The sequence below is a fragment of the Cotesia typhae genome, unplaced genomic scaffold (genome assembly GCF_013202065.1).
Source record: "Cotesia typhae breed Kobodo isofemale line unplaced genomic scaffold, CoteBio_Ctyphae contig_5, whole genome shotgun sequence".
NCBI lineage: Eukaryota > Metazoa > Arthropoda > Insecta > Hymenoptera > Braconidae > Cotesia > Cotesia typhae.
The window spans coordinates 8,373,893-8,399,900 of NW_027423757.1; the positions used below are offsets into that span (position 1 = coordinate 8,373,893).

General features: G+C 30.6%; 7 protein-coding genes across 8 annotated transcripts; 5 read left to right on the plus strand and 2 right to left on the minus strand.

Moving 5' to 3' along the window:
- Positions 1 to 99: 99 nt before the first annotated feature.
- On the plus strand, positions 100 to 2,401 carry Rpt3 (26S proteasome regulatory subunit Rpt3). Its single transcript, XM_074248647.1, has 4 exons — positions 100 to 248; positions 435 to 527; positions 923 to 1,256; positions 1,340 to 2,401. The coding sequence occupies exons 1-4, from the start codon at positions 216 to 218 to the stop codon at positions 2,125 to 2,127; spliced, it is 1,248 nt and encodes a 415-aa protein (XP_074104748.1). The 5' UTR covers positions 100 to 215; the 3' UTR covers positions 2,128 to 2,401.
- Positions 2,402 to 2,515: 114 nt separating this feature from the next.
- On the plus strand, positions 2,516 to 3,986 carry LOC141531119 (alpha- and gamma-adaptin-binding protein p34). Its single transcript, XM_074248648.1, has 6 exons — positions 2,516 to 2,716; positions 2,810 to 2,976; positions 3,063 to 3,177; positions 3,276 to 3,437; positions 3,507 to 3,635; positions 3,719 to 3,986. Exons 1-6 carry the CDS (start codon positions 2,653 to 2,655, stop codon positions 3,898 to 3,900), a joined length of 819 nt encoding a protein of 272 aa, XP_074104749.1. The 5' UTR covers positions 2,516 to 2,652; the 3' UTR covers positions 3,901 to 3,986.
- Positions 3,987 to 4,362: 376 nt separating this feature from the next.
- On the plus strand, positions 4,363 to 13,074 carry LOC141531107 (uncharacterized). Its single transcript, XM_074248622.1, has 3 exons — positions 4,363 to 4,552; positions 4,659 to 12,348; positions 12,427 to 13,074. The coding sequence occupies exons 2-3, from the start codon at positions 4,702 to 4,704 to the stop codon at positions 12,712 to 12,714; spliced, it is 7,935 nt and encodes a 2,644-aa protein (XP_074104723.1). The 5' UTR covers positions 4,363 to 4,552; positions 4,659 to 4,701; the 3' UTR covers positions 12,715 to 13,074.
- A 403-nt stretch (positions 13,075 to 13,477) lies between these two features.
- LOC141530763 (transmembrane protein 135) lies at positions 13,478 to 16,811 on the plus strand. Of its 2 annotated transcripts, XM_074248073.1 has the most exons (8): positions 13,478 to 13,832; positions 13,896 to 14,192; positions 14,563 to 14,693; positions 14,755 to 14,881; positions 14,957 to 15,526; positions 15,595 to 15,735; positions 15,803 to 15,969; positions 16,036 to 16,811. In XM_074248073.1, the coding sequence occupies exons 2-8, from the start codon at positions 14,043 to 14,045 to the stop codon at positions 16,148 to 16,150; spliced, it is 1,401 nt and encodes a 466-aa protein (XP_074104174.1). In that variant the 5' UTR covers positions 13,478 to 13,832; positions 13,896 to 14,042; the 3' UTR covers positions 16,151 to 16,811. The 2 variants fall into 2 exon arrangements, with proteins under 2 accessions (XP_074104174.1, XP_074104173.1); XM_074248072.1 differs by having other exon boundaries at positions 13,478 to 14,192.
- A 36-nt stretch (positions 16,812 to 16,847) lies between these two features.
- LOC141530758 (uncharacterized) lies at positions 16,848 to 19,020 on the minus strand. The gene is made up of 3 exons (XM_074248061.1): positions 18,907 to 19,020; positions 18,741 to 18,833; positions 16,848 to 18,663 (listed from the first exon to the last, which is right to left on the minus strand). Exons 1-3 carry the CDS (start codon positions 18,957 to 18,959, stop codon positions 16,875 to 16,877), a joined length of 1,935 nt encoding a protein of 644 aa, XP_074104162.1. The 5' UTR covers positions 18,960 to 19,020; the 3' UTR covers positions 16,848 to 16,874.
- A 38-nt stretch (positions 19,021 to 19,058) lies between these two features.
- On the plus strand, positions 19,059 to 22,368 carry LOC141530769 (haloacid dehalogenase-like hydrolase domain-containing protein 2). Its single transcript, XM_074248084.1, has 4 exons — positions 19,059 to 19,243; positions 19,344 to 19,643; positions 19,923 to 20,133; positions 20,204 to 22,368. The coding sequence occupies exons 1-4, from the start codon at positions 19,149 to 19,151 to the stop codon at positions 20,396 to 20,398; spliced, it is 801 nt and encodes a 266-aa protein (XP_074104185.1). The 5' UTR covers positions 19,059 to 19,148; the 3' UTR covers positions 20,399 to 22,368.
- On the minus strand, positions 21,784 to 25,932 carry LOC141530757 (WD repeat-containing protein 48). Its single transcript, XM_074248060.1, has 7 exons — positions 25,137 to 25,932; positions 24,780 to 24,996; positions 24,496 to 24,708; positions 23,248 to 24,313; positions 22,965 to 23,156; positions 22,638 to 22,884; positions 21,784 to 22,563 (listed from the first exon to the last, which is right to left on the minus strand). The coding sequence occupies exons 1-7, from the start codon at positions 25,182 to 25,184 to the stop codon at positions 22,501 to 22,503; spliced, it is 2,046 nt and encodes a 681-aa protein (XP_074104161.1). The 5' UTR covers positions 25,185 to 25,932; the 3' UTR covers positions 21,784 to 22,500.
- Positions 25,933 to 26,008: the final 76 nt, after the last annotated feature.

Below are 26,008 nucleotides of genomic sequence, written 5' to 3' on the forward strand. Positions count from 1 at the left end.
TTAAAACGACAACAGATCCATCTAGTGACTGTATTGATTATAATTATTTCACATAAATTTCTTTCTTATCAACCGGACAACTCACACAGTGACACCTAACATTATCTCTCAAATCAATTTATATAGTTCAAGTTGGGAGTGAATATTCCTCAAGTCATTCAGTTTAACCAAAAACTATTTTGGCTGGACATTAAAAGTTTATTTAAGATAGAACAATGGAAGAACTTGGAATTATTTTACCCGATAAAGTAAGTAATCAATAAATTAAACAAATATTTTCACTTTAAATGATTTCTTTAATAAACACTGGGCTTGTGGTTTATTTAAATGAAATAATGACAGCATTGACACAATCTAGGCTCCATTGTCATTAGCTACTTGATAACCATCCTCATTAATGAAATTCATTTATATTTATTTATTTGTTTCAACAGGATGTCTCTGAAATTGATGTTAAGCCTGCAATAGGCCATTACTCAGGCGTTGGTGATGATTTAGATGTTGAAGATCTTTACACAAGATATAAGGTATACTAATTTTATTGATAATATAGAAAGTACCAAACATCCGACTTTTTTGTTTGAAAAAAAAAAAAAAAAAAAAAAAAAAAAAAAAATTAAATGCATGTTAAGAAAAATTTGGTAACAATTCATTTAAAGAATTTTTAAAAGTCAAATTCAGAATATTTTTTTACCATGTAATTTTATATTGTTAATTCTTAAATATGTAATATGAATAGACATATTTTTACATTATCAATGACTAGCAACCTTTCAGTCACTATGTGACTGTTGTGACTTGTGAAATATAAATAAATAAAATTTTGCTTTATTAAATAATGACTTATGTTAAACTACACTGGCCACAAAATTTTGCTTATTCTCTTAATAATATAGATAATGAATATTTGAACTGTTACTAGAAATTACAACGGATGCTCGAATTTCTTCAAGTTCAAGAAGAATACATTAAAGATGAACAGCGCAATTTGAAAAAAGAATACTTACACGCTCAAGAAGAAGTTAAGCGTATCCAGAGTGTGCCGCTTGTAATTGGACAATTTTTGGAGGCTGTTGACCAAAATACTGGTATCGTTGGTTCAACAACAGGATCTAATTATTATGTGCGTATCTTGTCAACTATTGACCGCGAGTTGTTGAAGCCTTCGGCTAGTGTTGCTCTTCATAAGCACAGCAATGCTCTTGTCGATGTCTTGCCACCCGAAGCTGACTCTAGCATTTCCATGCTTCAAGCTGGTAAATTTAAATAGATAATATTTTTTTATTTTCACTCCACTTTTTCAAATTAACGAAATTTCATTTTATAATTTTTTTTCTAGATGAAAAGCCTGACATTCAGTACAGCGATATTGGAGGTATGGATATGCAGAAGCAAGAAATTCGCGAAGCAGTTGAATTACCACTGACTCACTTTGAATTATACAAGCAAATCGGTATTGACCCACCACGTGGTGTTCTGATGTACGGACCACCCGGTTGTGGTAAAACTATGCTTGCTAAGGCTGTAGCTAGACACACAACAGCTGCTTTCATCCGTGTTGTTGGCTCTGAATTTGTCCAAAAGTATCTTGGTGAAGGTCCAAGAATGGTGAGAGATGTCTTCCGTCTTGCTAAGGAAAATTCTCCAGCTATTATCTTCGTTGATGAAATTGATGCCATCGCTACAAAACGTTTTGACGCTCAAACTGGTGCTGACCGTGAAGTTCAGCGTATTCTATTGGAATTGCTTAACCAGATGGACGGTTTTGATCAAACAACTAATGTTAAAGTTATCATGGCAACTAATCGTGCTGATACTTTGGATCCGGCTCTCTTGCGTCCTGGTAGATTAGATCGTAAAATTGAATTTCCACTGCCCGATCGTCGTCAAAAACGTCTTATCTTTTCAACAATCACTACTAAAATGAATTTAAGTGAGGAAGTCGATCTTGAAGACTACGTCGCACGACCTGATAGAATTTCAGGTGCTGACATTAATGCTATTTGTCAAGAAGCCGGTATGCACGCTGTACGTGAAAATCGTTACATTGTTCTTACTAAAGACTTTGAGAAAGGATACAAGAATAATATTAAGAAAGACGAATCTGAACATGAATTTTACAAATAATTTATTAATATTATTATTAATGTAGACGCTTATGTACTCTCTTCTCTGAATAAAAAAAAAGTATTGAGACAAAGAAAAAAGTATTGAAAAAAATTGGATCGACTAGAAAATCAATTCTTTTCAATCTTTTTTTCTTTGTCTCAACATTTTTTTTCAATCATGATTTTTTTTTTCGAATTTTGATATCACTTACAACATCCCTCTGTACTGTGGAAAATTTAATTTGTCATAACTAATTATATACAAATAAAAAAGATAAATATTTGCTTTAAATTTGACGTTTAGTTATTTCTAAAATTTTTTGCAATTTATTTCAAAACACAATATTTCTTCTCCCTTCTTAATTTTATATTATATAGTATGCGTGTTTAGTAAATAAAACGCTAGTGTCACTTTGTATTGATGCTATATTTTTTTTGACAATTACTTTCATTATTTTACTATTACTTGTATATTAAATAATAATAAATACTACAATAAATAAAAAAAAAAAAAAAAAAAAAAAAAAAAAACTTTTTTATAGAAATGGATTTACCAAGAGTTCTTATTTTAAGCACCGAAAGTGGTAAAGCAAGTGCGATAGCTAAAGGTAACTATCAAAATATTATAGGTTAAAAAGTGAGTATTCTATTCGATTATTTAAATATATAATTAATGAAATTATTTATTTATTGTTACATAGATTTAGATTCACAGCTTATGGGTGATGATGACGATATTAAATATTTTTCTTGGGATGTCGACAATAAATATTATTCAGCAAAAGTAGTATTATGTGCTACAGAGAAATTACCATTAGGAATACCAGTTGATGGAGTCGAAGCAGTGATACTTCATTATGAACCAAAGGCAATTTTATTATTTAAAAATCCTAAGGGACTTAGTAATAATTATTTTTATCACTGAAATGTTATCATGTAAATTAATTGACTCAGGGAGAAGAACCATTGCATTTGGAACAGTACGTTTCACTGATTCAGTCTCTCAGTGAGGCTGATATTTTTTTGCTGGCCTGTGAAGCTTTTCCCAATGCACATAGTAAAGATCAAGGTATAAAAAATGAATATCATTTCTTTAAGCTTAAATTAAATAAATTTGCTGCTCTAATACTGATTTCAATTAATTATTAAATGAATTTTTTTTTTTAGTTACTGAATGGTGTCATATTCATAAGTTTGAGTTAGTTGAAATGACAAATTCTGATGCAACATCGGATTCAATGGACAATGACTTGGAACCGGAAAAATTTGGTATTGAAAGACTTATTGAAGCATTGCATACTCATACTTGGCCTAATAGAATATTGAAAGGTAAATTATATTTGTCACACATACATTGATTATTAAAAAATAACTAATATCTCTTAATATTGTACATAGGTATTCCTAATGGTAGAATTTCAACATCAACTGAGCCAGATGTAAATGAAATAAAAGATCAGCTAGAAAATATTCAACTGAATGCTTCACGTAATGGTACAGATAATTTATTGATGAACAGTGTACTAGGTATTATAAAATTAGATCATTTGAAATTGATTAAATCCTAAGTTTTAATAAACATTTCTCAATTATTAATTTCTATATTTTAGATGGTATTATGGGAGAAGAAAATACAGATTTTGGTGAATTATTTGGCCAACTAATGGCTATGAAAGAACATGCGGCTGCGTTGTCTCCAAGTAATCGTCGAGCAGCGGCGGAACAACTTGTAACAGCATTTTGGAAGGCAATGGGTGGAGATGCTTCCGAAATTGAAGATTTAGATGATTAAATTTTCATTTAATAATATTAAGTCGATAAAATATAAAGTATTAATTGTACAAGTATAAAAAATAAAATAAATAAAAATAAAATGGATTTTTGACATACATTTTTGTTAATTTTATTAAAAAAAACTGTTTTCAGATAAATATTTTGATAATTTTTTAATATTATTTAACAAATAAATTTTTTCTGAAAAACTATTTTTCAAAAATTGCATTTATAATTTTTTAAAATTTCTAAATGTCAATTTTTTTTTTTGCCATAATTTATTTGTTAAAAAATTCTGAAAATTACCAAATATCTGCTAAATTAATTATCATAATTAATTTTCAAATAAATGATATACTGAATTTTATAATTTCATTTTTTCGAATTTCAAATTTCCCGGTTCGAATTGGTAGTAGTGCTGCCGCCATTGATAAAAAAATTATGGTCATTATATTGGCAACAGTTAGTTTAACCAAAATGACCGTCGTATTTATGTATTGCCAAATTTTATATTCATAAATTATAATAATTTGTATTGTGATTGCTGTAAACAATAGATTAATTTTTAAAGTTTATAAAAATTGATATTTAACGTGGAGTGCAATGCATTCAGTTGACTGTATGTATATATTTTTGTAAATATATAATATACTATTACAAAAGTACACCCGGTAAATATATTTAATAATAATAACATATGTATTTATATAAGGCTTGCGTTAATTTAATCTTAATTTTTTTTTTTATATTATTACTGAAATATTTTTTAATTTTTAGGTGTTGAAGTAGAAGATAGTCTAAGTATTGGAAAATAATCACCATGGAATCACCGGGCTTGAGTGATCCACAACAATCTCGAGACGACATGTCTCAGAGTTCAAGCAGCGTTGCTAATGTTGATAGATCAGAGACCCCAGACAGCAATCGTGGTCCTGTTGATGATGAATCCGCGGCTGACAGCCCTAAAATAACAAAACCTGTTCTCGGAAAAGTTCAAGCTAAGAAACGATTGATGGCATTTGCTAGTAAGTTTACTGCACCATTAATACAAAAGAGTCCTGATAAAGGTTTTAGTTTTAAAAGTCGTAACCTAAATTCATTCCAAGTAAATAAGAAAAAATTAAGCAGTTTGAAAGATTCAATGGGAGGAGAAAATATAGCGAGAAATAAAACAAGTATTGAGCTTGAATTATCCGAAAAAATTAAACCTGATATAACAGTAACACTAAAAACAAAATCATCAAGTAAAAAAACTAAAAAAAGAGCTGAACCGAAAATTTCGGCTATCGAGGAAATCATTCGTGAAGCCGCTAAAGAAAAAGAATTATTAGCCATGCAATTAAGTGAGCAAAAAGCAAGACAACAACAAGAAGAAAATAATCTTGATGATTTACCCCGTAATAATGGTAGAAGTGATCGCAATAAGAGTTTTGGAAGGCATCAGCAGTGGGGTAATCGTCGTAGTCAAAATTTTCAAAATGACAATTTTCGACGGGGTAATTTCAATCAAAATTATGGTGACAGAAAATTTAATGATAGACGAAGAACATTTAACAATGAACATTTTCGTGATCGTTCTAAAAGTAGAGAAAGAAGAGAAAAAGAGGATCGAGAAAAAAGAGAAAGAGAGGACAGAGAAAAATCTCGACGTAATTTGTTCGATATGGATCAGCAGTTTAAAATGAAAGAACACAAACACGACAATAAGCATTTCAACAAAAATCGGAATTATAATGATCATAAAAAAGAGAAAAAAGAGGAAATCATTGAGCGGAAAATAAGAACTCCCTGGAAAAATTTTAAAGCGCAAAATGGTCGAATACGAGAAAGATCTTTATCGTTAGAAATAAATAAAGATTCGACTTTTTTTGCAGATAGAGAAGTTAAGTTTAAAACAGCACAAGATTATAATGCACAACTGGAACACATGTTAATGATTGGAGATCATCATGTGAAACGAAATTGTGTCACTATTGATGGAATAAATGATGTTAAAAAACAGTACCCACCAGAATCTATTCGTGTTACAAAGAAATTTAATGTTCCGAGTTTATTTTACAGTGAAAATCCGAAACTGTCTCTTCTACTTCCCTGTCAGCAACTTTATCAAATACTTCCCCCAGATCGCTGTAATAACATGCGAAAAATAGCCGATGGAACTGCCGAGCCTGTAAAGGAAGTTGAATACGATCAAGGTCCTCGGACATGGTACAAACATTTGCACAGGATTAGATCGAGAGATGCAACGCATGAAGTTAAAGATACTGAAAAATCTAAGTCTTCAGTACGTAAGTCGAAACAATCAAAATCTAAATGGGACAGTGGAGATGAGGCTATCGCAAAAGTTGAAGTTCCTTCGTGCAGTTCTTCTCAGGTTCATTCAGAACATTCAGATGAAGAAAATGAAGTCACAAAAGTACAACAGAAAGACGATGCAGAAGATGTAAAATCTGTAACAAAAGAATGTTTGGAAACCAGAGAAGAGGAGGAAGAAGAAGAAGAAGAAGATGGTGATATACAAAAAGAAGAAGAAGTACAAGATGAAGATCTAGAGGAAAATGAGGAGGATGAAGAAATGGAGAAAGAGGACGAAGAAGCTGAAGATGAAAAAATTATTTTGCTGGAAAAACTAGACTCAACTTCTGAATCTTCTTGTTCAAATAAAATAATACTCGAGGAAGACTTATCTAATAAAGTTGAATCAGATTTATTAGTATCTAATGAAGAGATACGAAAAAAAGGGACACCTACTGAAGAATTATCAAGTGAAATAAAAGCTGAAACATTAAAATTAGTTACAGATAACGATAATGATAACTTAATTAAAAAAGTTGAAGTTGGAAAAAAATTGGTATCAGAATATGAAGAATTTCTGAAGATGGTTGGTCATGATGAAGAGGAAGAAAATTCTATAGCTGTTGATCAAAATTTTGAAAATCCTTCAGTGATCAAAGTTGACGTTGAGCCAGAGGTTATTAATCAAATAATAACTAATAAATTTACTGAAGAAAATACCCATCAAGACACTAAGATTACTCCAGTAATTATAGATTCTGTGGAGGAAAATAAATCTCTAAGTCGTTCTAAGAATACTTCAGATATTACTGATGCTAAAATTGAAAAGATTGATGGAACAATTGTAATAGATTCTGAATTAGGTGGTTGGAAAAATATTAAAGAAAAAATAAAACATAGAAAATCATCGATATCCCGAAAACGACGAGAACGTAAAAAGAAGAAAAATAGAAAAAAAGTATCGTCTAGTGAAAGCAGTGATTCTTCATCTAGTTCATCGGACTCTGAAGCTGAGAAACGTAAAAGAAAACGCAAAAGAAAGAGAAGGAAGAAACGTACACGAGATTCAAGTTCTGATAGTTCTAGTAGTGACAGTGATGCTTCTTCTAGTGATGAGAGTATTAATTTATCGAAGAAAAAGAAAAGGAGAAGAAAAATGAAAAAGAAACTGCGAATTAAAAATAAGAAGAAACGTTCAAGAAAGGAAAGTACAGTTTCAAATTCAAGTTATGAATTTGATGAATTAACGCGTAAGCGTAAGAAAAGAAGAGATTCAAAACATCGTAAAACATCTAAACAAAGACGATGTAAGTCTGCTGAGAAGAAAAAAATAAAAATTGCTGATGAGTGTAAAAATGAGAAGATAGAAAACGAAAATCTCGAAGTTATTATTAAAAAAGATGTGTCACAATCACCACACTGGGAAACTGAAGTTAAAAAATCTAATGTTAGCATTGAAGTAAGTCCTGAAGTTGCTCAAATTAAAGAATTTTCAGAAGATAAAACAATTCCACAGGTAATCATAGAAGCAGCGACAGCTGAAAAGCTTTATGAAGTATGGGACAACAGCTCAAATTCACAGATTATACAGCCGCTTGATGATCAACAGCCAGAAGAATCCAAAATTGAAGAATTGCAAAGTGAAAAAAGTGAAGTCGTGAATGAAAATCCTACTGCTGTAGAAGATGAAGAAAAATCTATCAAAAACACTGAATCTGTGCATCATTTACCAACTGAGAAAGCTACCGACGTTATTGAAATAACTACTGATACAGTAAGTGATAATCAAAGTGATAAAAAGAGTCAAAGAGATAGTTCAAGAAATAAAAAGACAAAAAAAATTAAAAAGAAACGTCGCAGTATTAGTACTTCTAGCACATCAAGCGATGATAGCAGTGAATCATCGGACGATGTCAGCAGTAAAAAGAAATCTCGTGAAAAACGGAAAAAGAAAAGTCGCTCAAAGCGACGCTCACCCAGTCAATCGGAGTTGATTAAAAAACTTAAAAAATATCGTGCTAAATTAACAGAATCACTGGATTTTGACGTTTTACATTTTCCATCTTTAACACAACTTGAAGAGAATCCTGAAACTTTACCTATTATCAATGATTGGGAAGTTGACAGTATGGATGCTGTAGAGAAATTCATTACAAATGCGACAAAAGAAATACCTACAGAAAAATCTGATAAAAAAGTAGAGAAAGCATTATTATATGACAGTAAATCTGATATGTATATTCCTGTTGAAAAGAACAAAACTCAGCGAGAAAATAAAAAGAAGCAGATTAATAGAGTTTGTTCATTAAGAATTTGGGAAGATGAAGAGGAAGAAGGTGAACGGGAAGCGAAAATGTTGATGGAAGAAAAAATTAAAATTGAGAATGAATTACAAGTTGCGGATAATCAACCGAAAATTGAAACTACTACATCACCTATTCAAATAATTATCGAGGAGAAAAAAGAAGAAGAGAAAAAGGTTGATGATATTCCAGAAGACTTTGTTAAAAAAGAAGACGAAGCAGCAAAAACTTCAATAGAAGAAAAATCTTTAGACTGGGTAGAAAATATTCCAGAGTGTGAAAATAATGCTGTAGAAATTGTACCTGAACAACAAATGCCGACGACGACGCGATGGACTGAACCTAGTCCAGTTTTATTAAAAACAGAAGAAGAAGAAGAAAAAGAAGAAGAAGAAGAGTTGGAAGATGATAATCTTGTGCCTGTAAACTGGGAAGAAGAAGAAATTGATTGGGAAAACCAGTCATCATTAATTACTGGTGTTAAATCAGTACAGACATCAAAGAATAAAAAAGAATCTAGTGAGAGTAGTAGTGATAGTAGTGACTCTAGTAGTAGCAGCGAAAGTAGCGATAGTGATACTGAAAATGTTAAAAGAAAGCATAATTCTTTGGAAAAATCTAAAAATTCAAGTCCGGCTGTAGAAACTGATGCAATGAAGAAATTACGTATGAATATGTTTGCTGAGTTTGCGACACGTGAATCTACAGACAACTTTTCTCAACTTTCAGACCAGAAAATCGATTCAAACGTATCATCATTCAAATTAAGTCCTCAACAATTACAATTAGCAAAATCTGAAGTCAAGTCGGGTGAATCTGCGGATATCTCCGTACCAATATTCGAAGATACTCGTTTTGTTACCCAAACACGTGAGTCAGATACTGTTGTAGAAAAAGGAAAATTCCGGGCAAGCTTCCAAGAAGTACGACTTAGATCATATTCAAGATCTCCAGAACAAGATTCAAAGCGAATTTCGTCTACCCGAATTGACAAATCTAAAACTCGCAGTAGTGAAGACAGAGCAAGTAGTTCAAGCTATCGCAGCAGTAGTCGAGGTTCAGTCAAAGACGCTTCTAGAGATCGTAAAAAAGTTGATGATAAAGACTCAAAAAGATCTTCCCTTAGTGCTGATCAAAAGAAGATTAGTCCTCTCATTGATCGCGGCTTAAAAGAAAAACGCCATTCTCCACTTTCATGGAATAAAAGTCGCAGTAGAAGCCGTAGTTGGAGCCGGAGTCGCAGTAGGACTCCTTCTAAAAGAGATGACAAATTATCATGGGACCGTCAAAAACGTGTGGGTCGTGTTGATGATAGACGAGAAAGATTTTCAAGAAGTCCAGATCATCGAGGAAGATTGCATAGAAGCAATGAAAACGAAAGAGGTCGTGAACGTGATCGTAGTCGTGACAGAGATTGGAGTCATGAAAAAATTAGCGAGAAAGCTTATGATCCTATGGAAATTTTAAGAGGTGTTGCTCATGGTGGTGATAAACAACGACAAGCTGTTTTGGATCGACCTCTCGATTCTTTGGATACTAACATTCCATTTTCAAGTGATTTAAATAAATCTCGCTACAGAAGTAGAAGCCGAAGCCGAAGTAGAAGTAGAGAACGACGGAATCGTGATATAGATTGGGATCGATCTCGTGAATCACCTGACTCATCTCGTAGCAGATCTTTGGACACTCGAAAATCATCACGACTGTCTCCGAGATCAAGAGGTTCTCCGCTGAGATCTGGACGTAGTAGATACTCAAGTCGCTCTCGATCTCGATCATGGACTAGATCCAGATCAAGAAGTCGCTCACGTTCAAGATCACGGTCAATGCAAAGATTTAGGTCGCGATCTCGATCATCTTCAAGATCAAGGTCAAGATTAGGATTAAGAAGTTCGGATCGTGGTCAAAAATCATTAGATAGATCCCGGCGTTCAAGATCATTTTCTCCAGAACAACGAAAATTAAACACAGTTGGTGGTATGGGTTACCGAAGAAGCCCTAGTAAAGAAAAAATTCAACAAATAGAAACAATCATTCATCCGCCGGGAATAAGTTCATTGTCCCATCAAAAACCTCAAAGTATTTCACAAATTAACGATTCGAATAATATACCAGTGCCTACTCAACAGTTTGAATACTCGTATTATCCAGGAAATAACTTGACTTATCCACCACGTTTAGAGACCACCACTATAACTACGCCGACTATGGCAGCTGTGACTATAAATCCACCTGCAGGATCGCCAAAACGTCTTTCTCTGGATGAAAGGCTGGAATTGGAACTAGGAATTAAGAAAAGTCAAGAGTCTTTACCATCACCTCTACCATCATCACTGCCGCCACCACCACCACCACCACCACCGCCTCATCCTTACCATCTTCCCAAGTATAATCCACAAACCATGCAATATCCACCAACATCGGTAGTGCCAGTTCTTCAACCACGTATTCCAACATCTCTTCATGGTCCATATGCACGCCCACAACAGCCTACAGTGCTCCAAGTCGGCAATGTTCTACAAGTCGTACCAGCTGAATATACTGGTCCAGTTCCTCCTGTCGGAATCAGAAGTGATATGCCAACACCACCATCGTCAACTAGTAATAACAATCCAAACCGTTTGGTACGTGTAGGCAATGTCGTGCAAGTTGTACCATCTACAACATTAGATTGGAGTGGACCTGTACCTCCACCAGCACCAATACCATCCACATCATCATTACCAATGAGCAGCGTGCCAATGGCAGTTCCTGTTCCTATGCCAACTCCTGTTCCAATGCCGATAATTTCAAGTGTACCACCAGTTTCGCATCCAATGATCGTTCCAGTCCCTCCAGTCACCCACATTCAACCGATTTCAAGACCAACGCAAATGGCAGCACTTCCTAAACTTGAACCTCCAAAAGCACCACCGGTTCTTCAGCCAATTTACAATTATGAAGCTATCATGGAAGTTAGGAAGAAAGAAAAAGAAGAGCGAAAACGATTGCGTGACGAAAAACGTCGTGAAAAAGAACGTAAAAAATTGGAAAAAATGCATCGCCGTGCTAAACGTGTTTTGGGGCAGTCTAGTAGTCATGTAACTACTGAATCACCCGTTGAACCTGATACTACTGTCGAAGTTGAAGTAGAAGATGCACCAGTTAGTGTACAGCCTGGACACTCAGCTGATGACGAAGATATTGATGATCAAATCCCTCCGACGCTTGCGCAATCAGATGAAAATCCTCCGGAAGACGAAGATGAAGAAGAAGAATATGACGAAGGAGATGTTGAAGAAGACGATGAAGAGGAAGATGAGGAAGAAATAGAACCTGAGCCAGAAATTGAAGATGATGAATCACGCGTTGTGAATTTAAGTGATCAACCACTTGACATTGATGTACCTACTGTTAATGAAAATATTGATGAAGACACTAATGTTGATCTTACGGCACCATTGCCTCCACCACCTAGAAAAGGAATTCTCGTTCCTCCTGGTCTATGGGATGAAAGATTAGCAAACGGTGTGTTGGATGATGATTCTAATACTGCTTCCAGTACTGCTGATGTGGTACAAGCTAATAGTGGAAAACCATCAATAGCAAATGTAAGCGAAGAAAAATCAACTGAAGTAGATCCAGAGGAAAAAAAATTACGGATACCAAAACAACGTAGATCACGCAAATCAGTGCAGTTTGCTGATGGTATAAAACCAGGAGAAGGTACGAGTCCAAGTGGCTGTGAGGGTGACATGCCATCTCCACCACCACCAAACCCCATTTCTTTACATGATCCTCTACATGAACATATCAGAAGATCAAGGTCTCGGAAGAATCGTAAGAAGGTTAAACGTGCCAAACCTTTGAAAATTAAGAAGAAGGTCAAGGTAAATAACTTTTATTATTTTTTATTCAAGATTAGTATAAATAAAGGGAAATTTTATTTAAAATTTATTTATTTTCAGGTAAAAATAATAAAATTAAAGAAACCAAAAGTAACACCATTGACATCAATGTTGATGGATGATTCGGACGATATGGATGATCGTTCACCTCCACCACCACCACCAGGATCTCCACCGCCTCCGCATCTTTGGCCAAGTTATTTAGCTGCTTATAGCGCAATTTTACGTCCTGTTGAAGGAACATCATCGCCGAATAGTATCCAGGCTCCACCGCCTCCCACTCCATTACCGCTACTAGTTCCTCCTCCTCCACTCAATTGCCCTATCTTACCTTGTAACAAAGCTTAATTTAATTTTTATTATTTTACTGACGTAATAGATAGTTAAAAATCTATTGATTAGGCTATTAAAACGTAAAGATTATTTACAAAAACCTTGTACATACAATTTTTCGTTCTAGTTATTGAAACTACTTTAATATATGACTTTTCTTTTATTATTAATACTCCTAAATGCTAAATATGGTTGTAATATTATTATAGGTATAATTATTACTTACCTGTGTAGAGATATTTTGGTATCGACATGATATTTAAAAACTATAAAAAAAAAAGTATTTTCATTGATTTTCTTCACGTTAAGTGTAAATACATTTTCATTCTTTATTTTAGTTAATCTATTTTATGAATGTTATATTACCAATATATAAATAAAATATTGACTTGAATTTGATATAACTTTATGTTTAATTTTTTTCCCTTAATTATTAATAACACAATTTTATTTTTTCTTAATGTGTTGACATTTAACAGATGTATATTTTAATTAACTAAACATTAAGCAGTAATTTTAATTCTAATGTTAAATATTGAAAATATCTTATAATAAATTCAATTAATAAATATTTATTGATGTCTTATTTTAATAAATTTGATTAACGATTTTTTGTTTAAAAATTAAAAATAAATTTAATATGAGAAATGTTATTAATGTGTGAAAGAATTCAATATTTCGCGCCATTTAAATCTACGCGAAGGTAGGGGAGGTATTTAAAAATGGACTACAACTTCATAGTTGTTTTATTTGGTTTTCTTGGATCAGTTGTTTGATTCATGCTTGACAATAAACCATATATGTATGTATACATACAATCGATGATAAAATGAAAAGGTAATCCAAGCTCACGTGGATTTTCATAAATTGTCAGTGTTAATTTTAGAAAATTTAATAATTGTTATGATAAAAAAAAAGAAATAAATTGAACGGGATTGACGTATGGATTATTGGATTATTTATTTAATAATAATAAACGATGAACTGAAACAAGGCCATATTACACTGTTCAATATATATTATATCAAAAACCAGTTTATTATTCAGTCTGAATTCATTGCGTAATGTTAAAAAGACAGATAACAACATTTAAATTATCATACATAGGATGAAACTCACAGGAAGCGGTCAAAGTACGAAAAAGATTATTACTTTTTTGCACGGGACTCAGTTTTCATCTTTTAATTCTTATACAGGTGCAATTGATTGGTTTTTTAATTAATAATTAAAATAACTGCACAATAACGAATTAATTAACATTCCATGTCATGATATTACGTTTTTAAATCATTCAAGAAATATATTTAATACTTTTCTAAGAAGTGGTTTAGTAATAATCGAAGATGCCTTCCAAACTGAGTAAATTTGCTATTAACACAAATAATTGTAAGGATTTTACACATCCTTGGACGGATTCATGTATGTCAGCACAAGTTGGACTTGGGCTTCATGCTCTCCAAGAATCCTTTAAAATATATTCAACTGTTTACTTGGTATGTTATTTTTTTACTGTAAAATTAAAGTTTTGAAAATTGTTTTTTATTTTATTTCATGATACTGAAGTCAGCAGACGTTTAAAAATTTTTTTCATTAATTAAGTTAAAATTATAAAAATATTTTTTAAAAATTGCACTTGTAATTTTTCAAATCTTCTACAAGTTAAATTTTTTTTAAACAAGTTTTTTAATAAGAAAAATTATAAAAATTGTCAGATGTCTGCTAATTTCTTTTTCATTTTATTTTATTTATTTATATGTCAATATCAAATTTATATTTCTTACAATATAAAAAAAAATTTATGTATAATATAAAATATCTAATATTTTAATTTTAATAATAAATATTATTCAAATTTAATTATAGGGAGCATTATTAATGAGAGGAAAAGTACCTTCAAAAAACGATGTACTAAAAGCGATCCTTGGTATTTTACAATCAACTGCATTTTTATCTTGGAGCGCTTATACATATCCAATATTTATTTGTACTTTCAGGTACATTACTATATATTTTATCAAACATATAAATCATTTAACTTTATGATTAATTTTACAGAAAACTATTAGGAAATTTCAATATTATAACAGTATCTTTTCTTCCATCCTTTCTTTCGAGTCTAGCTGCGATAGTAATTGAAAGGCCTTCAAGAAGAACACTTTTGTGTTTGTATGTCGCCAATATCGTATGTATCCGTTAATAAGACATAGCAAAAATAACTAAATATTTAACGGTATCTTAAGTAGTTTTTTTGTAATAGGCAACAGAGACAGTTTTTCGGATGGCTGAATGGCGAGGCATTGTTAAGCCAATACCGTACGGAAATGTTTATATATTTGCAGCTAGTATGGCCACACTGATTTATTTTTATCGGAGCAAAAGTTTAAAGACAGATTCGATTTTTAAATTACTACGAATTGTTGTTAGTCCTTATGATGATCCTGAATTTGCAAAGCACCGAGTTTTGATATCTGAACCATCAACTAGCAAAAATATAAATAGTCAAATAAAAAATTCAGTTGATAGAAGTAAAAAAAAGTCTTCTTACAATTTTATACAACAATCAATACGAGCTTATCAAAATTTTATAAACTGGATTAAAAATACTGCTAGACACAATTCGTGTCCCCATCCGTACAGCTGTTTGCATTTTATTCTAGGAGGTAGTTGTAAAATGTTCAGTTTTGGATTATCTATTCAATTAGGATTGAATTTGATATTTAAGTTTAGAAAATTTATGAAAAAGCCTAGTTTGTTAAAAGAAGAGCTTTTTAAGAAAAGTACTTTTAATTTGGCACTATTTGTTGGAGGATTTTCTGGAATTTATCGGGTAATTTTTTTTAATTAATATAATAATTAAAAAAGTGTATGAAATTAATTGATTTATTTTTCCAACAGTTAGTATCATGTTTATTGAGAAATTTAAGTAATAAAAATTCGAAATTTCACGCTATACCTGCAAGTTTATTAGCAAGTGTATCATTTGCGATGTATCCGAGTAATACAATAGCGTTGTATGTTATGTGGAAATCTTTACAAGTATGTGAAAATATAATGTAGCACTTTTTATTTTTACGTTTACTATTTATTATATTTTTAATTTCAGCTTCTGTGGAACAGTGGAGTCGATGATGGAATATTACCAGAAGTAAAGTGGTTTAATATTTTCTTCTATTGCTTCTGTACAGCTATACTTTTTCACGTGGCAATTATTGAACCACAAAATTTACGTGGATCTTATTGGAAATTTTTGTGCTCTATTTCTGGTGGAAGGTAACAATATTAATTATTTATTTTTGTTTTAAAAATCAATTAATTAAAATCAATTCATTGTTATAGAGTGGCTGCGATGTCACGTACACCTCTCGATCAATTTGGATTGGAAACTTCTAAACATCTCCAAGAAGTAATGAAAAAAACTAATACCACAGATTATTTTCCATACTCATACTAGGATATACATTAATTAAATTTAATCTGGTATTGTTTCTTTTGAATTAATCAATAATATCTATCATCATGAAAAGCGTTAAGTGATCTCGTAAAAAAATACAGAAGAAAAAAAATTAAAACAATATTGGTACTCATCGGATAATTATTATTAAAAGCAATTTGACAGCCTTAACAATATATTAGGGTATGAATTTTTAAAGTAAATATATGAGGGTCCAACTCAATCTTATATTTAAAGATTGAAACCAAAGAATTGAAGTCAAGATATAAATATTGAATGCATTTTAAAATTGAATAATTAGTTCACTAAAAAAAATTGCTATAAAAATATTTAAAAAATAGAACTTACCTTTGTTAAATACATACTAACGTTCACAACGAATAACCGTCCAATCTACGTTAAATAAATTAATGAATAAAAAAATTATATTCATTAAATTGAAATGTTTTTTAAACTTACAGACGAAAATATAATAAAAATATCTATTAATAAAAATGTTAAATTTAATTTATGGTGCGTATAGAACATATTGTGATAGTTAATATTTTTTATACCATTAGCTAATCTTTAGTAACGACATATTACAGTATTTAGTTTAGAATTATATCTGGGGTGCAATTATTAGTTTATAATTATTAAAATAAAAACAAATATATATTATAAATGTTTAAAAATTTTGTATTAAATTATTAAAATATTTTTTTATTTTTTATTTAAAAAAAATTTAATTATTATTTTTTGTTTTTACAATTTCAATGGCTTTATTTATCATATCATCTGCATCATTATTCTTACGTTTACGTTTCACTCGTTGTTTCTTCTTTAGTAAAACTGTATCCCAATCAATCTGACTGCATGACATTATCGTTTTACTGTCAATTATTCCAGGAATAATATCAGACTCTCTTGAAGGATAAAGTAATTTTGGAGTAACATCTTTAGATTCAATCCTTTCTAAATTGTCAATTTGCCATGGCAGAATACCAAAATCACTGCTTTTCCAATTATACTTATCTGAAGCCAATTCCCAATTTGTATTACGAATTTTCATATCAGCTAAATCTATCTTTTCACAAGTTACATTATTTTTACTGCTGTAACCAATATGATTAAATTCATTCCCAGTAATTTTCTTAATATCTTCAATCGTGTAAATTTTACTAAAATTATGCTGAGAATTTCTATCATTGTCAATATCAATTTTATCAACGTCAGTATTGGTATGAATACGAATTATAGATAGTAATTGAGTCTTTTTCTCAGCATCAATACGTGGTTCAACCAAGTCTAAAATTGGTTCAATAAATTTAATAGTAAATTCATTGGCATTAATTGCCAAATCAGAAGCAAAATTAATATTAATAAACATCGGTGGAATATCAGACATAAAGTTCAACCACAAAGCATGCTCCAATTCTGGGTGTGAATTATTGAGTTCTTCTTTCAATTTCATTTCCAATAATTTTGGATTAACTTTTTTATTATTCTTCAACATGGAATGCTCAAATATTTGTATCTTATCTTGAGCTATTTTTATTTTGATCAATCCTTGAGCAATAGCATTAATCCACAATGCTGCACACAATCTCCTATGGTTATCAACTGATGAATTTGTAAAGTCAATTAATTTTAATGTCAAAGCTTCAAGCATTTTTCTTTCATGTAGCATAGCAATAAAGGGTTGCCAAAGTTTTATCATTACCTCTGGTAAACATGAATAGTCAGTAGTTTCTGTCGATTCAGATTTGCTAATAAGCAAGTTAAGAAAATCAGACGTTGGTAAAAAAGCCTCATTTTTGAATAAAATATTCAACACGACTTGTGTTTTGTCATATGAAGTTTTATAACGACTGAGAATTGTAAAAATATCAGTCAATAAATATAAACGTGCTATGGATAAAGGATAATCGCTATCACTATTATCTTTTTTCTCATTTAAATTATTCCGTGATTTTTTGGAGTAATTTTTTAAATCATTCAATGTATCTCGAAGATGCTCATCAGGCAAATCTGACACTGAATGATAATCTACCGCCATATAGAGACCAACTGCAATCCACAACTCAATAAGATCAACAAGTACTCGAGCTTCTGCTGTTTCTTCACTGTCAGGAATTTCAAAATCTCTGGAACATTGCTGGTCAATACTTTTTTTTCCTTGAGCTGTCCAATATTCATCGTGAACCCAACTTAATAACACGTTAGCTGCTGTTCTCAGTAACTCTATTGACGCAAGTTCATGACCGTGAGCAGCATTATGTCGTAAATGAACAATCCACTTAGGAATATTTAATTGTCTTGCAATTTTAAACAACGAAGTATGTCTTGTATTGCCAATATTAGCAATGTGATTTAAAAATTTCATTATTGTCGTCGAGTACAACAAACACAAGTCATTTTCATAAGAGAGTGGCAATTCTCCATTGTTTATTTTGGGACTCCAATCTCTGTCACGAAGACAAACTTGCATTAATGACAGCGTGCAATCTACTCCGACGGGCAGCTTTGGCATTCTAAAATATTAAATAATTTTTTATTAATGTTTAATTTATTATTATTTAATTTAATTTTAATTCATAAAATAACTTACCGAGCTTTCCATACAAGTAAGGTCTCATAACCTTTTGTCTGTGCCTGGGTATCGTTCGAGTAAATTTGTTTGTAAACTTGATGCCATTCCGCACTAAAATTATAAAAATACAGTAATTAAAAAATTTTTTTAATTGAACTTTTCTTAAAATATTTATTTTACTTACAGAGAAAACCATGGTACAAGTTTTAAATTTTCATTTTTAGCTAAAAGAGCCATACCACACGTGTTTACAATAGATGACAATCACCACAACTATCTTTCTCTCTCTCTCTCTCTTTTACTCTACAGTTAAATTTCACCGGAAGTTACATATTTTCGCACTCCATTACTATTGTTGTCATCTGTAAGTTTATAAAAATTCTAAAATTCTCAGTGACAGTATTTATTTGTGTTGAAATAATTATCATGGCTAATAAAATTAAAGCAGTATTTATAGATTTAAGTGGTACAATCCACATTGACAATAATATTATTCCCGGTGCTATTGAAGCGTTAAAAAAGTAAGTTAATAAGTTTAAAAAAAAAAAATTTCAACTATTTTTGTGTTTCAAAATACGCATATGAACGGATATTTATATTTAATTTAAATTTTATTTAAAGGTTGAGAAGTACTAGTGCAAAAATTAAATTTGTTACGAACACGACAAAAGAATCAAAATCATCTTTACATAATCGTTTAATTAATCTGGGTTTCGATATAAAGAAAGATGAAATCTTCAGCTCTCTCGCTGCTGCAAGAGAACTTGTTATTGCCAAAAAACTAAACCCATTTTTAATAATTGACCCGGCGGCAATGGAAGATTTTGAAGATTTAATTAAAACTAATGAAGAATCTAATGCCGTAGTGGTTGGATTAGCACCAGATAAATTTAATTATGAAAAACTAAACGAAGCTTTTCGGTAAATATTTTTATTCTTATGCACGTTTAAAATATTAGAATTTAAATCATACTGAAGTTAGCGGTCAGCTGTTAATTTTAAAAATTTTTTTAACTAATCAATTACAATAAAAAAAAGTTTCTAAAAATTTGCACTTGTAATTTTTATTAATTTTCACGTGTGGAACTTATTAATTAATTTTTTTTAATAATAATTTAACTGCTATAAAATTCTAAAAAAATTTTTAATGTCTGTCAACTTCAGTGTCATGAATTTAATGATAATTTATTGATGTTGTAGACTATTAATGAAAGGAGCTTCTTTAATAGCAATTCATGAAGGCCGCTATTATAAACGCCCAGATGGTTTAGCTCTTGGACCCGGTGGATTTATTAAGCTTCTTGAATATTCAGCTAATGTCAAAGCAGAAGTAGTTGGTAAGCCGACAGAAAAATTTTTCACAACTGCTTTAGATGGAATTAGTCCAAGCGAAGCAGTAATGATTGGTGATGTTAGTTGATTTTATTTTCTATCAATTTAATATCATGTTAGATTTTATGATCAAATAAAAAATTCTTTAGGATATCAGAGATGACATAGGTGGAGCACAAGCTGTTGGAATTCGGGGTATCCTTGTAAAAACTGGAAAATATCGTCCTGACGATGAAAAACTAATAACACCACCACCAACAAAAGTTGTTTCATCGTTTGTTGAAGCTGTCAATGAAATTATATATGAAATGAATTGGAAAACTATTTCAAGATCAACTAACTAAGTATAATTATAACTTTATCTAAGTCAAGTATTGAAAATATTTACTTAATAAATTAAATATTTTATTTAAATGTTAATAGGTTGAACATTATTTTACAATAATAGGTCATTTTACGATAGTGTCATTACATACTTATTTTAGTTATTACTTACACATAGACTGACAACTGACTTTAAACTTGTCAATCAAATTCAATGATTATTGTTCATGAGAATAATTTGCTCCAACGAATTAATCGGTTTTTTTTTTTTACTAAGTACTTGGGTATTAAATAATAATGAATATGTATGTATTTTATGTTTAAAACAAATTAATTTTTTTATAATTCAAGTTGACTAGAAAAGTAATTTAATTTAATCCACATTAATTTATTAAAATAATAATTCATCTTTATTAATACACTTATATTTTACGTATGCATTATTAATTTATTTATTAATGATTGCTTAGTTATTTTATAGTTGACAAAAAATATAATTATTATATTACTATACTAATGCCATTAGTTTTTTTTTATCTAATTTATTATAGTTATTAAAAAATTTTTTGGCACCTTCCTAATAAGTCTTATTAAAGCCGAAATTATAACTTTTATACATACGCAAATAATATAAAGAGTATAAGAAACTATAGCATATAATGTGAATTTAAGAGTCAATTATTTTATCTTAATTTATAACAAAGCTTGTATTCTATATTTTTTTTTTAATTTATTAGTGTAGAAAAAAATAATAAAATGAAAAAATAAGATAGAATATTTAAAATTTATTATACAGCTTTGAAATAGTTTTATATTTATAATAACTGCACACATTTCTAACAATTAAATAATTGTTATACGGTTGGTATTTACTTATTTATACATTTTGATTTATTAATGAAGTTTTAAATTAACCCCTTGTACTGGGATTATAAATGATTTTGATCGATAATAATCCAATTATCGTTAAGTGAAAATATGACAACGCTTATTATTATATGAGTGGATTACAAGACGACAGATATATTTGAAGGGATTTTTACTTTTTATGTATATACATTTTCATTTATTTGTAATTATAATTATTATTAGATGGATGAACATGATGTATAAAGTTAGTGTAATTAATATTTAAATAGTAGACCAAAATATTTAATTAACGGCAAATCGATATTCCTACTTAAAGCAATTTTTTTTTTTTTTTTTTTTTTATAAGAAAGTCATTACCATTAAAATAAAATTTTAGGCCAAGTATAAGTTGATTAAGTTAAATTACACTTAAGAATATCAAAATTAATTTATATATTATCGCATATTTTTTTACCTACAGAAAAATTATTTTTTGAAAAGTAACCAAGTAATATAGGATAAAATTAATGAGAAGAATAAGTTTAACATAAAAACATAAGATTAAACAACAATCAAAATTCATTTCAACTAAATTTTACAATCAAGAGTTATAAAGAAATTCATTAAATATACATATACATATACAATCAATTGAGGTATCTACAAATTAAAACTCTTGATTACTTTTATGAACAGTATGCTGTCGTGACATATTTACTGATGTCCTCTTTACATAGGAAGACAAAGAATGAACTAATTAAAATAAAAATATTTATCATTGACGTACGAATGATTTTTTTTTTATAAGTATGAAATGAGCCGGCAAAACATCTTTATTTATAAATATATACGATGAAATTTGGCGATGGAAATATTATTACTATGCCATAATCAAATATCACCTAATATCATTTCTAATATTGATACATTTACACGAAATGTATTATTTTATTTTATTTTCTTATCTTTTATCTTGTAGCCTCATCAAAACATTCGTGAAAAATAAATCAATATTCTGTGAATTAAACCCGTTTCACCGACTCTTGTTACTTTTCATTTCATTAATTATATGTTATAATTCAATCCACATTTTACAATCATTCTAATGGTGTTTTTTTTTTTTTTTTTTTTTTTTTTTTTGGCAACGTAGCATTGAGGCGCAATAAAATTGAATTTTTATAAATAACATTTTTTCGTGAGGACGAGTTTATTTAGCCGCGGCACAAAACCAGGCACATTTGAGAGGTCCATTACTTGTTAATCGAAACCCTAACTATTTAACAGGTCGATAGTAAAGTGTCAAATCCGCTGAGTTCTTCCAAATAAAGTGTTTCACCTAAAATAATTTTTATTTTATAATATAAGTACCAATAACTTTAAAATAATATTTAATTAATTAATGATTCTTACTGTTCTTAAATCCATTGAAGGATCTAATACTTGATCATTACAAAGAAGTTCAACTTTTTCCTCAGCTAGAGATGAATTATCAGCATTTGAGTCCGTATTAGCACGATCACCTGCTGGTGAGCCACTTGATACTGTATTTCCACCACCAGCTACTGATCCCGAGTCACTTCCAGCACCCAAAACTTTGTCATATACGTGCTCGATAACTTTGCGAACTTGAATAAAATCATTAGCAATCAATCGATCTCTGAAAATTAAAATAATTGAGTAAGCATTATAATTATTTAATTTGTGATGATTATAATAATAATAAAAATGATAGCATACTTTTTAAAATTTTTAAAACCTGATGATGGGTGTGGAGATAAATGGAATGGAATTTTTATAAATTTAGGTAGATTTTTATCAACAACAATATCCACAACCCACGAAGGTACTGTTTCATTTAAAAGAGCTCGTTCAGTTTCACCAACTGCGTCTCGTACCAATAGTCTGTACAGTGTTTTTCCACCAACTTCACTGTAAAAATAAATTAAACGAACGATTAAAATATTTTCTTAATAATTAATAAAATTACATTATTAATAAAACAACAATCATCGATATTTACCTGAATATAACTGGTGTATGACCAGGTACTGGGAAATAAAGATTTCCATCTCTGACACGAGCTTGACCACTTCCATCATTACTGTTACCTTCATTTTCATCGTCAGCATGCATAGGTTTCCACCAATGCTCAAGCAACGCTTGCAACAATAAATTACCATAGTTAACTTTTTGATCAACATTATCATTATCAGTAATCCCAGTATCTCTTGCGGAAACCCATGCCGAAAAGCAGTCGTTTTCATCTTGTCCAAGATGAATAGTCAGCATACCAGTTTTAAGATCTACATTAAACCAACTTGGAATGTAAACCATTTTATTTCTTTTTTTAACTTCTTGGTCGAAATCAACGCATCCAAGATCTTCTACTTTACAGGCTTTAAGTACATCATAAAGCGCGATATTTTCTTCAGTATCTTTCGTAAGAACGTAACGTCTATCATTTAAAATAACGTGATGCCTGATTGCTGGACCACCGAATATTTTTTGAGCAGGCTCTGTATGTTTAGGTACCATTCCACTATTACCACTACCCGCTGTTTCAACACTATAATCACCACATTGCCAGTCTCTTTGATTGATACACCAATTATTAATTGTCGATTCACTAGTAGCTACCCAAATACTCGATTGATCTGGTGTCATTGCCATTTTTAATATCGGCGCACTCTCTTCACAAATCACAGTATATCTTTCTGGATTCCTCAATTCTGTCATAATAACCCTCTTATCACGTCCACCCGATATTACATGACTAAATGTGTCTGTTGCCAAAAGCGCCCAAACACCCTCAGTGTGTACTCTGAATGTTTGTATACACAATTGTTGAGCAAGGGACCATAATTTAATCGTACCATCAGAACTTGCTGATAAACACTGAGTGCCATCACGATTTAATACTAATGCTTTAATATTATCCGCGTGGCCACGTAATTTCATTAATTTATTACAAGTTCTTGGATCCCATACTCGCAATACTTTTTCAGTACTGCCACTGACTATTACTGTGCCTGGAGGATTCATCGCCAAACTGTAAATTGAATCCTTATTGCCAGCTAAAGATGATGCTGTAGAAAAATAATTTTTTGTTTACATAACAATGTTCACAATTTAAAATTTTAAGGGGGATAGCCACTGTGAAATTTGAAAGAAAAAAAAAAAAAAATTTTTTTTATTAAATCAAAGTTTATTTTTTCGATCCTCACAGTGGCTATCCCTCTTCATTTAATAATTATAAAAAAATACATACTTGTGACTGTATTATTACTCGCTGTTAAAGCTGTCAGTGTATTAACATCCCACAAGAAAATTTGTCTATCTAACCCAGCACTCGCTACTTGTTCTCTGTCTTTGGCATACGCAAGTGCCTTTACATAATCTTTATGAGTTCTCAATGTTGACATGCAAAAACCTTTGTGAGCATTCCAAACTTTTACTGTAGTATCTGAGCTTGCCGAAATTACTAAAAAATAAGACATTATATTAAAACTTATATTAACATCGATGTAAATAATAACATAAAAATATAATTACAATTTTTTCCTCCACAGCATAGTACAATATCATTAACCCAGTCCGTATGATGTTCCATCGACTGAATGAAAGGTTCGTTCATGTTTTTACAGTTCCATATCCTAATAATACTATCTCTACCGGCAGAATAAAGCCTGTGTAGTGCTGGGTCATATTGAAGAGAATTAACACCCGCTCTGTGTTTTTTTTCTACCTCATCACGAATAACCATTGATACCTGAAATAACAAATTAATTATCATTGTTATCAATGTAATAGAGTTACTTGTCTGAAACTATGATAGAGTAATAATATAATTATATTTATTCGTTTGATAGAAATGCAAACATGGAAATAAAATACATAAATGGTAAATACCTGAACTTTTTTCCGAGCATTTTGCCCACCTGTCTTGTGAGCAGCCATTGTCCTAAAGTACACTTATTACTTTAAATACATATATCACTATCAGTGAACACTGACAACTAAAAATTGCAATACAAGGTAAGGCTATAGAATGTGTTTTTTAATTTTTAACATAACGAAGTTGCGTCCAAGTCTCATGGCAACTCAGCAAATACAAATGATTATCAACTATTGTACTTAGATTTTTTTCCTTATTTTCTCAGGCAATTTATCTTTGTACAGTGTCGTACTGCTAATGACAATCTTTTCACCAGTGTTTCACTTTTTTTCTCTCAATGCTTTTATTTTTGCAGATGTGTATTGAATTTGCAACAAAAAGCCGAAACTATCCAGCCTAAATGACGGTACCGTGTGTAGTAGTTGTACTATCAAATTTATCCGTGATAAGATCTACGACTGCGCTCGCTCACACACCAACAAGTCATTAACATTATTTATTTTACTTTTCCAAATTTATTTTATAATCCCAAAATAATTATCTGATGTACCATAAGATCATCAAAGTACTAATACATACATACAGAGACATGTAGGCACTGGTATTATCATTAGCAATTTATTTTATCCGGCGCTATTGTTTGATCAGAATTTTTTATTAATATTGGTTGTGTTTTCAGTTTGTTGGTGCACTTAGAAAGCCAAATCGCACACACTAACAATGATAATAGTAGGGGATTTTTATATGTAATTCCTTTTATTTACTGCTCCATATTATGAGGTATTTTTATTATTACCTATAGTAAGATTTTTGTTTAAAGTATGTACATTCAACACTATGAATACTGCTCTGACGCTGATGTGTGGTGGCAACAATTGGTGACTAT